The following is a 13,797-nucleotide window of genomic DNA, read 5'->3' as shown; positions in this document are numbered from 1 at the left end:
TCTCCGTGTATGATTGAAGCTTAAAATATGTAATTTATTTTGAAACGAATTGAAATAGCAATCTTGAAAAGAAATGAAAAAATATATTCAAAGTAAAAAGACGGTAGAACAAACACCCAATGAACTTATAATATAAAAGTTATAGAATGAAAGTTTTAAAAAAATTCTGAATAATTTTTTTTTGCGCGCCAATGGAAAAGGATTTTAAGTTAAGTGATAATTTTGTTATCTCTTATTTGTGAAAATTGGGGCAGAAAAACGTAGTTTTAAATTTTTTAAGAAATGCTTTATTTTACAAATCAACTTTTTTTTCTTATTTTTCTCTTCCGAAAATATTATAATTGCGTTATAGGAACTTGTAGATTTATTCTAATGAAATGTACGAAATCTGAAAAAAGAATAAAATTTGAAATTATTACTGATAAAGTAATAACTGTATTCAGGTATGTAATTTTTAGACAAGTTTTTAATACGTTATAATACAGTTATAAAAATTGTCATTTTCAAAATAAAAAATGTAGATACTTACTCAGTTATTTTGACAAAACTGAGGAAAAAGGGAAAATGTTTATTGCGTTTTATAGAGTTTTAGTTTTGAATACTACTGTGATGTATACAATGTATTCATAAAAAAATATCACAATGTAGAATTGTTTAAGCTTTTTAAATTAAAGTGTCATCTCCCAATGAAAGACTTGCATTTTTCAAAAAGAATAGAAATCTGACAACTTTTACATTCAATCGGTTTGACCTTAAAAATGATTGCCACTTTATTACTGTAATTCATGCGATTTTCAGTAATTTATACAATTTTCACTAAATTATAAGCAGGTTAGAATTTAGTAAACGAAATAAAGCAATTGCATTAATTTTTTTTAATATCCTTGAATTGAGACACGCAATACGGTAGAAAATCATTCGTGTTTGCTAAAAGCAATTCGATCCTTTACATTTTATTTATAAAATATAATTCTTTATTGCGCATTTAATTAGATATGATGATTGAATGTCTTCAAATTAATTTATTCTTAATGGTTATTTTATTAGTGATTATTTAATTTTTAATGATTATCTTAATATTATTTATTATTTTTTCTTTTGATATCAATTAAAACAATTTTCAATTTCAGTTCAATCTATTTGTTGAAAAACACTCTGCACAAAGTTTTAAATAAAAACAGAATTGTTCTTTTAGTTTTGAGGAAATAAACTAAAAACAGCTCGTAAACTCGTGACGAGTTTGACAAGCAAGTAAAAAAATTTCAAAAACCTCCTCTAATAGTTAGCATTATAATGAATAAGTTATTCCTAAATAATAGTTATTTCCAAAAACATTTTATTTTGAAACGGTTTTGAGTACACAGTTCTGTGAAATATATGCGAAAGCTATAAGACAAATAAAATTATTCATTTGCTTTTGTGTCAAAAATATTTGTTTTTGTTTTGCGAAATATTATTTATGATTATTTCTTAAATCAAGTATCTTATTAAATGCAAACTTTTACTAAGCGTATCCAAAGCACATATTGTGTAACTTATAACATACAGCTTTCTTTAATCTTTATAAGCATAGACGAAAGTTGTTTCAACAATCTACAATTAATTTCGCATAAATACTGATATATACCAATTACTTAATGATTGAGTTTTATTTTGACATAAGTATTAATATTACTCCTCAGAAGTATGAATTTTTATGACTTCATTTCTGATAATAGTTCTGAAAACATGTATTAAAAAATAGTCATTAAGGATTATTTTGTCATATTAGTTAATATCATACACAGTAAAAAATTCCGGATCAAATTACAGTATAAATTACTGGCACGCTTCCTCCGAAAAATCCCCTTTATAGTAAAATCTATTTTTACCGTAAAATATTTTACCTTAATCCTTATAACAATATTTATTGATTAAGATTAAACCAGTAATTTTATGGTAATTATTACTGTAAAAATTGAAGTTTCTAAACTTTTTTGTTTCGTAACATATATCAATAAAACGAATTTTACGGGACCCTGAATGTCGGTCGATAAAGAGGGGCCCGAAAAAAAGCGTATAAGGTCACAGAAATAAAGGTCATACGTAAATATTACTCGTAATGGAAATTAAAGTCAACAATAATAAAAGTTTTACTGAAAATACGAAAATACGAGTTAAAACGAGTAAATACGAGTAAAAACATCTCAAAAATATTGTTTTGTGTGAAAATTCTCAAACTGAATCATCGATGACTGTTGCCTTGCAATTGTCCGATTGACATAAAATTTTGAGCAAACCTTCTTATTTTTTTATTTTATTTTCATAATTGGAACAAAAGGTATTCAATATACGAGATCAATTTACAAAATCAGATCAATATACAATACTTTTAAAAATTTGAAAAATTAGAGTGATTGAACTGCATGTGTGTTTTAGTTTAAGATTGGCTGAGTTCCCTATCTCTTTTTTTCGAATAAAATAGGGGTACCACATATAAGAGAGTCTTATAGTAAGCTCCTTTAATGCACTTCTGTCATCTGTTTTGTAATGGTGAAATAATATGACCTAAAGATAATTTGAATCAATTGGTTCGAATCAATCTGTTTTGACTTTAATCAATTGTTTTGAATCAGTTGTTGAATCAGTAAGTGATTAGAATCAGCATGTCATTTAAGTCTATGATCCAAATCACTGATTTTCATCATTTAGTGCTTAAAATCAGTCAATCATCATGAAAATCTCAACTATTTGAATCAATTGATTTGAATCACCTTGATAATTTGCTTTGTTTACGTTTACAGGCTAGGCTAAAATCTGAAGGAACAATCATTAGTCTGTTTTCCAATATTTTTACTTTTAAGCATAAAAAAATAGCATACCGGAAAACTTAATAATTTGTATTAATAAGAATGTAGGTAGCATTCAATAATTTTAACTTATATCTAAAATTCTTAACTATTCATTCTTTAAATAAATATATTAAAAAATTTTTTTTTATGTCAACCTTTCCCTATTTTTCCCTATGTTTACTAAGTAAATCTTTTTCTAAGAATTTTATAAAAAAAACTTAAAATAAGTTAATTTTCTGCACAAATACCAGCAGCAATTATTAAAATACATTTATCTATTTGCAGCAACTATTACAAAAGTAAAAGAAAGCCTTAATTTTTCGAAATCTTTTTTTTTTCATCGCAAAAATACTGGCTTTAAAGCTAGTAATTTTCAAGAAATTCTCTAGTACTAGATTAAGAAGTTTTTGAGTTTATACCATGCTGTGTTTTTAGTAATTTATGTAGGAAATCACCGTAAGACAAAAGCCTATTTTTTGCGACAGCTGTAATAGCTATAATAGAGTCGGAAAATGTAACTAAATTGGTTTTTCAACCTCTTCAGCAATTTCAATTACTCTTCAACGGCATAGCACTTCTGTATATAAGGAAAGTTACAGACTTATAAATGTTATCACTTTTTTTGAATTATCAAAAGCGCAATAAAATAATGAAACAATGCGACAATTATTTTAACGGACAAGGAAACTGTATATAAAACACTTGTCATGCTTATATTTTTTCTGAATACACGCTCTGTCTTTGTAGGTTGACACTTCAATTTAAAAAGTAGCTACACGATATCAGTTCCGAACGTCATTTTTTATTTTGGTCATTTTTAAAATACAAAACAAAAAATAAAAAAAACTATAAAACATATTGAATTTTTCTCTCTTTTTTTCCATTTTCGCCTGAATAACTCAGTAAGTGTCTGCAATTTTTTTCATACTTAACTTTATTCAAAATGTATAAATAAATTAAAAAATTAAATGCTAGGAATAATCCCCCACGTTTCAAAATATTTCTACTTTGAGATTGAGAGTTTTGAGATTGAGGTTTTATTATTATATCGAAAAAGATAATACCGATTTCCGAAACAAATTTATTGAATCTTAATATATATTCATATTATATCGGAAATATACTTTCAAATAAATTTTATTTTTAAGACTGGAATTTTAATCTTGATAAAATTCCTGTCTTATCATCTCAGAAATATAGTATCGAATATATTAGGATTTTGAAATAGAGATTTTAAGTACTTTTTTTAAATTATGTTGGAAATATACGGTCCAATACATTTGATTTTTTGAAACAGAGATTTTAATCTGAATACGGTTTCTGCCTTATTATCTCAGATATATAGTTTCTAGCTACGCTAAAAAGAGTTTTAAGATTAAGAATTAGACCTCACAAATTTTTTGTCACATTATGTCAGAAATATATGTACTAATAAACTAGGTTTTTGAGATCGAGATTTTAATCTCGAGATTTAATCTTGAGTTTTGAGATTTTGTTAGAGTGATGAAAAAGATGAATTATAAAACTTATGAAAGATTTTTTGTGATTCACTTCTCGACATGCATAGACAATTAGACCAATAACTGTGTTATAACAAAAAAGATATTTTAATATAATTATCTAAAGGTAATGAAACAATCTAGGATTAAGTTCTGAATGAGATGCATTTAAACAGATTTTTGAATAAAATTAAACTTGCAATAATTTGTCATTAAAACTCCTCGCTTAATAAGTTAAAGATTTAATTTATGAAAACGTGTTGTGTTGTTGCTTCTAATGACACTTACGCGAGCCAAGCTTACCCGCCAATGTTTTTTTTTTGCAATGTAAGTTAGAAAGGTGCACCTTTCGTTTGACACGAGAGCACTACAAAAGGGCAAATAAGTCTTAGTTCAGAACCCCACTAGTAAGATGGCAGTACTATTCACTCCAGTGGCCACTTCCTCAATTTTGAAGTAGATCGGAAGGGTGAGGAAATTTTCTCCGTAACCCTGTACCCTAGGTATTGCTCAGAGACCAACCGAAGGACTTTCGATTCCATAGAGTTTACGATCACGTATATTGCATGTACTCAGTGGGTCTCAGAGGGGTCGAGGATCAAGCTCTAGCCCCTTCGGACAAAAGTCCATTGTATAACCACTGAGCTACCATGGCCATGAAAAGAAATATAAATAAAATAAAATGAAATTTTTTTTCAATTTTTCAAATCCTTCTTAATGGAGTTTTCGACTATCAAAATGAAATTATTACTTTTTTTTTTTTAACTATAATGAATGTCTTGCAGAATAATTCAAAATGAAGTACTTGGGTCTGATTCTTGTTCTTTCCATCTGGATTTATGCAGCAGCAGATGAAGCAGGGGATGAGTGGAAGGCAGCATTATGCAGTAAGCTAAATTTTTTCACGAAAGATTTAGTTGAATGCAGAACTGCGAATAAACTTTTTCCCAGAATAGCTTTAATTATTATTTGCTTCTAATTAAGTTTAAAAGTAGAATAATGTATTCATGATAACATAGTACAGTTGTAGTTGTTTGTTTCATTATGCCTCTCATGGAATAAGCTTAAAGTGTTTAATCTAAACCTCATAGAAGCAAGAATGTCTTGTCCTTGAAAAGTCCAAATGTTGTAAAAACTTTCCCAATTTCCCCACAGCACAGTTTAGTAGTCCCAAGGTTATGGCATCTTTCTTAAAACCCTCACTGCGCAGTTTATCTTCGTTCTATCAGTGTACTGTTTCCTCTAAAATTTAGATTTACGCTATCTAGTGATCAATATAGTAACTTTGGCAACAGTGTTATCCAGGTTCGAAAAAAAATCAATCAAGGAATTATTCGCAAAATTAAACATTTACAAACAATTTTATTGATACTAAATATTTCCAAACAAAAACAAACTCATATCATTTCCAAATGCTATTACGTAGATATCACATATGTACAAATTATTAGTTACTTTAGGTTTAAAATTCAGCAATACGCAATTATATTTTCAATAAAATGCAATTAAAAATTTAAAGTAAATCTCTAAATCCAGTAAAAACAATTAAAAATAAAAGGCACAGTATCTTAAAATCTAATAAAAGCAATTAATTACTAAAGGTAAATTATTCTTTTAAAATTATTCTAAAATCAAACTTAGAGTTTTTAAACTTCAAATCAAATCCCTTGAACGCCCACCGGTTTTGCAGCCAGAACTTGTGGAACAGTTCAACATTCCAGTTTCTGATCGACAGCACATTAAAACTCCTTTCAGGTTTCTTTCTAGCATGGCAGTTAGCACCTGTGGATCAGCCGACTTTCAGTAATGGATCGACTTGGAAAGACAATCAGATTCTAATTTAGCAGCCCTGGCCTAACTTCGCTCCCCACTTTTACTCATCAACTCTCTCAGCCATTTTCCACCACCTTTTCCTCGTGTCAGCAAAGCGAATGAATCTTAGACTGACCTTTTTCCTCCCTTTAAAAGTAGCACAACACCAGTGAACGTCACAAAAAAAATAGTCCAACGATAAAAGCAGTCACAAATTAAATAATATCTTTTAAAAATGATAAAACAATGCTAATTAAAAATAAATGAACTCAAATACACATAATTCAACCAAAAATTTCATTTAGAAAGACAATTAAAATTTAAGATAAATATCACTATTGTGATTCAATTTGAAACTTATAATAGTGGTGCCGCCTGGAGGCAAATCATGTTATACAGCATTAAAACTCACAAGAATTCGATAATAAGCAGAGCTAACCAGCGCTGCCATCTATTGAGGAAATAAGTGAACTATTTCCGCTGGAAAAGTAAACCCATCTCTAAAAGTATTTATCAACAAATAAAATGTATTAAATTTTTATTGCAAAGGCCTTCCCACTTCTAGAAGGTGTTGGTTCAATACGGAAGAAGTATATTTATATATATTTTTCACTTAAAGGAAATATAAAAGAACATATAGATTTCATAATTTTAAGGGATCCGGATTGTGTTACTCGCATAGGAAACTATTGTGAACTACTTGGCAGCAAAATTTTTTAAGGATATTTCTTGTTTTTTAATGGTTGTGTGTGATGCAAAACATGCAAACTGCTGTTTAGACAGAATAATAAAATTGGGAAAATTGTTATAATAAACAGTGTTAACGTAGCACATTAATTACTGCACAGTCTAGTAGTCCGAAGGTTATGACATCTTTCTTAGTACCCTCACTGTACAGCTTATCTTCGTTCTTTCAGACTATGGTGATCCATGCAAAGCCCTTCTCCTTTCTAGAAGATGTTGGCTCAATACGGAACAAGTATATTTATGCATTTTTTTTCCACTTAAATGAAGTATAAAAGAACATATAGACTTCATCATTTTATAGGGGTCTGAATTGTGTGGAAAACAACTATGAACTACTATTATGGGAACTACATTTACTACCATGGGAACTACATTCTTTTAAATGTTTATCAATGTTTTTAAATGATTGTGTATGATGCAAAACATGTAAACTGCTGCTTAGACAAAATATTTAAAATTAGAAAATTGTTATAATTTACTGTGATATCATGTTAATTAGCGTTCTTTTCAAAACATAAATTGAAATATTCAGATAAATTCTAATTAGCAGTGAAACAAGAGTATTTTCATATTGAGGATGAAGATTTGGTATAATGATGTATTTCTCTAATTTTTTTTTCAAAAGTGTAGTCAGTGGATTTTGCCCCTTGGCGGCATAAGTATGATATGCATGTCAGAAAATATATCTTTAGCGGTATATTTATAAGCTGTTATAGAATTAGTTAAATTAAAAAAAAAATTGTCTGTTTCCAGTATTTGTTTTAAATTTTTAGGCAATGACGATGAATTGTTGGAGGACATATATAATTGCTTTGAATTGGAGCCAAAAGCAGTAAGTCTAAATTATTTCTCCAAGCTTAAAATATTCCAAGTTTTTTTCATAAATAAATTATATCTGTTACTGTAGAGAAAGAGTTAAAATATACCATTTCGCTTTGTTGAAAGAATTTTCTGAGTAGGAAGGAGAGAAATGACTTTCCATTATGATTTTTCAAGTATGAAAAAAATTAAATTTACTCTTAATATATCCCTTTTTTATGTGCAGCGCAAAGGTTTTATAGTTCATATTTACTAATGAAAAAATTCATTGAAATGCAGTTTTCATAAAAAGTAATAATTTGCATTTTGTTTTACTTTTTGAGAATAGTCTACATTCTCTTATACATTTTTGCATATTAAGACTTTTAAAACTGCTGTTAATTTTATCAGGGTTCATTTCCTATGCATGTTTCAGCAACGCTCGCTTATTTTAAAATCTAATTACATCACCTCACCTTAAAGATAACAATCTTAAAGATAATAATAAAAATGAGGTTTAAAAATTTACGCAAGTTATTAGAAGTAAATGTATAATTTCTTTAACCTCATTAATGTAGCTTTACCAATATTTAAAAAAATCATTCTGAGTAAAGTAGAAGAAAAAGCGATGTATCTATTTCAAAAAATATTTTAAAATAAGTAATAAATGCTAATAAACTCCTAATAGAAAATTTTCAATGGAAATGTTACATATATGGATGTTTGGAAAAAAAATGGAGTTTATAATTGAAAGTCAGTTGCTTCTAATCTACACAGTAAAAAAAATCTGCTAACGCTAACTTAACAGAAAATGACTATCAGATAGTGTATCAGTATAAAATTGCGCAGAAAGGTACTGACATTTAAGGCAAGGTGCTTATTTTTGAGCCGTTATGTTATGTTATTTCAACAAACAAACTCTGTTATTTTAGTAAATATTCTGTAAAATAACTATGTCATGGTCAGTGCGAACTCAGAGCAGCATTTATATTACTAGTCTACGCTGGGATTCGAACCCGTAATAACGAATAATTTGTAGACGAGTACCGTGTCTTTTGAGGTTCGGTAGGTCTTTAGTTTCTTAGTTTGAATAGAAATGGAATAAGCAAGAAAATGAAATTGCAGCTTTATTTATACGACGTTCAAAACTATGAAGTCATTCCTCCTGAAAAAATTTGAGAAAATCGACAAAATAATCTCAAAATGATTTGAAAAAGGGTAGAGTTATTGTACAGTAAGTAAAACCGCATGGCCAATACTAGAATTTGAACTGACGGTTTTAATCCGTTCATGATTAATTACAAAACAGCTTTACGCGTCAAGTATACACAGAAAATCTGTTAAAAAAAACGAGAATTTTTTACATCGTAGTTCAAAAAATGTATCTGATTGATAAAATATTTTCTTGTACTTTTCTAGATTTCAGACCCTATAAAAGAATGTTTTTCGAGAATGTCTCCATCAGCAAACGATGACCTTAAAGAATTTACTAAGTCAGTTTGTAAAGATGAAGCTCTATATGAACAAGTACGAAATTCTTCAGATTTTTTTTTCATATTCAAAACATACAAAATGTTTCAAATTTCCCTTATAAATCTCTTCTGTCTTCTACTACTCCCAAGCTGTGCAATTTAATTTATATTAGATTTTGAATATATTTAGAACCTATAGCTTTATATTTTCATAGCTTTATATTTTTACATCTTTGTCACAATATGTTTAGGTCATAAGGATCTTTATATATTTAGATCATTATTTTAAAGCTCATAACTTTATTAAAACATACATAGTTGCTTTATTGCAAAAACTTGGTATAGTTACAGTAGAAGTTACGAAATTTCTTTTTCCAAGTACATTTTAATGTAATCCACATCTACAACATATTTTTGATTTTATTTGCAAACATCATTATTAAACAAAATTGTTTTGGTTATACATAAAATTTCACTTAAATTAATTAGAATTTTATATGCTAAATTAAACTAACTTGATAGCAAGATAACTGTGACTGGATTATTGAAAAATGGTTTTGCTCATAATACATTTTAGTTAATTTCACTATGATTCAAGTACAATATAAACATTCACTTTTTGAACGGAAATATTTTTTTCTTGGTTTGTCTATTAAACTTCTGACAGATCATATAAAATTTTTAAAAAACTGTATAGGAGTGATAGATTTTTTTTTAGGTTTATTTATCATGAAATAAGAAACCACTGCTTAAATACTTTGTTTTTAAATTCTAATCTGATTCAAATATCTTGAAAATTAAATATTTAACAGAAAAATTAAACACGCATATTTTTAAAAGGAAAAAATTATTAATTTTCAATTCTAAGCAAATATTTTTCATAGAAATTAAAATATGTGTATTTTTTTTACAGATGGATTCATGTTACGAAGGCTATGGTGTATCTGCCGAAGTAAGTATAGTTGGGTAACAGTAAAATATAGCATTGATCTCACGCTTAGGGGTGGACATTAAATATAAATTATTTCAAATGATATTTATGATAACATCATGTTCAATTCTTTAAATCAGCACTTGTTAAATTTAAATTAAAATGATTCATACTCACTATTGATGTAGTATTACCTGATTAAAAACTTCTTTCACTTCTGAAATAAATAATTAAGAAATAACAGTCGACATGTTTCAAGAGCTTAAAACTAGGCACCCATTTTCTAAATTTGTTAGACGTGAATGTAAACTAAAAAAATCATTTGAAATAAAAAATTTAAAGTTGTCGAAGAGTAATAGAAAGATGAAGGTAAGAAGCAAATACGGAAAACTACAGAAGCCGTGAGAAAAAAGGAATGAAAAATAGAACAAGAAAAATCACAGTGGTCGAGAGGCAAATTAGGGTAAAATTCATTTACCATTGATAGTATTACCGTAGTTCCTCAAGGAGAAATAAATTCTGGTAAAATTGCCGTACTCTACTGCAACGAAATTTCTGGTAAAAAAACAATTATTCTATATTATATAAATTATTAAAACCATTATTAATATATTATATAATTATATTATATTATTAAACGATTCATTTAAACCATTAATTCAAATTATTCATTTAATCCTTCATAATGGCATTAAAGCCATTTATTTGATCAAATTTACTTCAGTTTTGTATAATTTACAAAATGTGTGATTAAGGACTAATTTTGAAAATCGAAATTTCCGATGAACCGAAACTGTAAGGTATCCTAAGAAAATTACTAAGTGTTACCAAGTTAAGTTTATATTATATAACAATATTTTATTGTTCATTTCACCAAAAATCATTGCCAAAGCGTTTCAATAAAAAATACCGAGCCCTTTGGTGCTCCCATAGAGGCAGAAACATTGTAAATTTTACCATATTCTGGTAGCTTTGACCATATTTATTTTCTCAGCGTTCTAAACAGTTATTCTTTATAATTTGAGCGAGGAAGCTCACTGTAAAAAAAAATCAAATTTAAATTGCGGTAAAAAAGTACTGCCATTCAGGGTACCGATACTTCTTACCCCAAAATCCATTTTTACCTGAACATGTTAATAAACGAAGAATCTGAAAGAACGTAATTTTTACTGTAATAATTATTGTAAGAACACTGAATCACTCCATTCAACTAAATATTACTGTAAGCATTATGGGATATTATTTTAGAGTAAAAATGGATTTCACGATAAAAGGAATTTTACAGATAGAATAGATCGATAGACAGAATTTATAGCTAAAATAACACTCTAAGTGCCCTTACATCAATTTGATCCGAAAGTTTTTAAAGAGCAGAGTCAAATCAGCGGGGTGAGATTGTTTTTTTTTACAGAAAATGATTAGAAAAAGGAAAAAAAATTGAACTCAGATATTAAATGTGGTGTTGAATAGTTTATTTTGTTAAATATAAATGACTTGTTAAATAATTACGTGTGGAATATGCGTAAACTTATCATTAAAGCAAATTGCACAAAAGTCAATGAAATAAAATTTTTCCAATTATATAATTTTTCTTTTTTTTTTGAAAAAATTAGTAATGAAATGTTACCTAGTGTGTTGTATTCATTTAAAAAGGAATACAATTAAGCTAGTAGTGATTGTCTTATAGAAAGAGTGAAAATTGTAATGCCTATATCATATAGCAGTACTGGTTTAAATATTATAGGCAAGATTATGGTTACCGATGTAGTTTCGCTCATCATTCATAATTTGATTTGAAATTCCTTTATTTTTTTTTTCATTTGATTAATTTATGGGTTTGCAACAAACTTAAACTTTGACTGACTTGATACATTATTTTATTTTAGCAAGAAACGTATCCAGAAATGACAGTAAGTATATTTTTGCTTGTTACTCAAAATATTTTCTCTAATAAATGCAGAGTTAAAAATTTGTAATTTCAAAAAAAGATTTTCCAAAGCACAAAAACATAAAAATTTATAATTATTGTATGATAAATCCAAGAGTTAAAAGGCTGAAACTTTACTTTTCATTGATAAATTATTACATAACTCTTGGTTAAAATTATTGAATTACAGCAAATGAAAAGGGAATTCTTTTGCCATGATGTTCAATCCTGAGAAATACTTTTTTACAGTGAGACTTTCAAACTTTCTCGAGAGTTTTTCTTAATTGAAATGACCATCAACTTTCAAGAAAACATTATTATTATCATGGTTTCATTATTTATTATTACATTTATTATTATTGTTAGTGTACTGACTGCTGCATCGAATATTCAATACAATATTCAATACGCAAATTTTGAGTTCGTAATTTGTTTTATATGACAATTTTTTAAGATTTAAAAAATTTATAAGCTTGCTGTTTTTTGAAAAAAAATAAAATTTTAAGGTGATGCATGAAAAATCTGAATACATAATTAAATTATAATTAAAAAATATCACTTCGATATGTGTTGCAATACTAATCTGTAAAATAATAGATCTGCATGTGTTTATAAGTATAGTGATATGCTGTATAATGATGTGTTGTATAAGTATTGTGATATTTCTGATTCCTATATTGTATTAGTTCTTTATTTAATATAATGGATTTTTTTCCGATTCTAATTTTAGGCTTGTTATAAAGCATTGTTTGAAAAACATGGCTTAGTCAAAAATGCAGCACGCTGGGAGAGTAAGAAACAAAATTGAATCACTATTGCACAGATGAAAGCGTAGAGATAGGTTTATTATTTCTGTAAAATATATACCTCATATTGTTTTCTCGAACAAAAATTCCTTTGTTTATTGCTTAACAAAGCAATAATTAAATAATTAAAATTGTATTGCTTGGTCAATAAATTGGTAATTATATTTATGTGAGATTTTCTATGTTCTCTTAAAATTCAACAAATATTTTTATCGACAGTTTTCTTTTAAGGCATTTCAGTTTTAATTCATTTTTTCAACGCCTACCTTTTTAAAAATTGTGTCTTAGCATGGCTTTTAAAATCAATATAATTTTCCATCATTATTTACTTTTAACGTCTGAGGAGGTAGGGGAGTGTCGGGTACCCCGCCCACTGTCAATTTCATATGTATAGAATATTTTCAAGTCAATGGGCCATCGGACATTAATTGTTATATTAAAGAAATATTATTTTCAAAGTTTCAAGTATTTATGCAGCTGGTTACATGCTAAACAATAGTTTTGAAAATAAGTTGAATACAGTAGTCATGGAATTAAGAAAAATCGGTTGAATTTTGTGATAAAAATGATAAATGAGGTTTATCTATTGTCTATACCAGGGATGGCGAACCAATGGCACGCGTGCCATTGATGGCACGCTACAGAATATTTTGGGCACGCCACCGATCACAAAGTTCACTATGAAACGTATTAACAATTAAATTAAAATTGACAAAACACGAACAAAAAAAATTAATAATTATTAACAAAATATTAACAATTTTTGCAACAAATAACAATTATTAACCATAAAAAACAAGCTAACAATAAATAACAAGCAAAAAAAATTAACAGTTAATAATTAATAAAATACAAAACAAAAGAACAATTAAGCTATGCGAGTGAAAGAAAGCGAAACAAAAACTGTACAAGACATAATATGACACTTAAGCAAAGGCGTAGTAAACCTTTTCAAGTGTGAGAGTTTTCGAAGG

The 13,797-nt window shown here is 27.6% G+C and overlaps 1 protein-coding gene across 1 annotated transcript; it reads left to right on the top strand.

Annotated features, from left to right (window-relative positions):
* The first annotated feature begins 5,076 nt into the window (after positions 1–5,076).
* On the top strand, positions 5,077–12,991 carry LOC107448006 (uncharacterized). Its single transcript, XM_043056877.2, has 6 exons — positions 5,077–5,217; positions 7,663–7,721; positions 9,107–9,214; positions 10,073–10,111; positions 11,977–12,000; positions 12,748–12,991. Exons 1-6 carry the CDS (start codon positions 5,127–5,129, stop codon positions 12,823–12,825), a joined length of 399 nt encoding a protein of 132 aa, XP_042912811.1. The 5' UTR covers positions 5,077–5,126; the 3' UTR covers positions 12,826–12,991.
* The last annotated feature ends 806 nt before the right edge of the window (positions 12,992–13,797 follow it).

The sequence above is a fragment of the Parasteatoda tepidariorum genome, unplaced genomic scaffold, assembly GCF_043381705.1.
Source record: "Parasteatoda tepidariorum isolate YZ-2023 unplaced genomic scaffold, CAS_Ptep_4.0 HiC_scaffold_1282, whole genome shotgun sequence".
In the NCBI taxonomy this organism is placed as follows: domain Eukaryota; kingdom Metazoa; phylum Arthropoda; class Arachnida; order Araneae; family Theridiidae; genus Parasteatoda; species Parasteatoda tepidariorum.
This window is presented reverse-complemented; position numbering and strand designations above follow the sequence as displayed.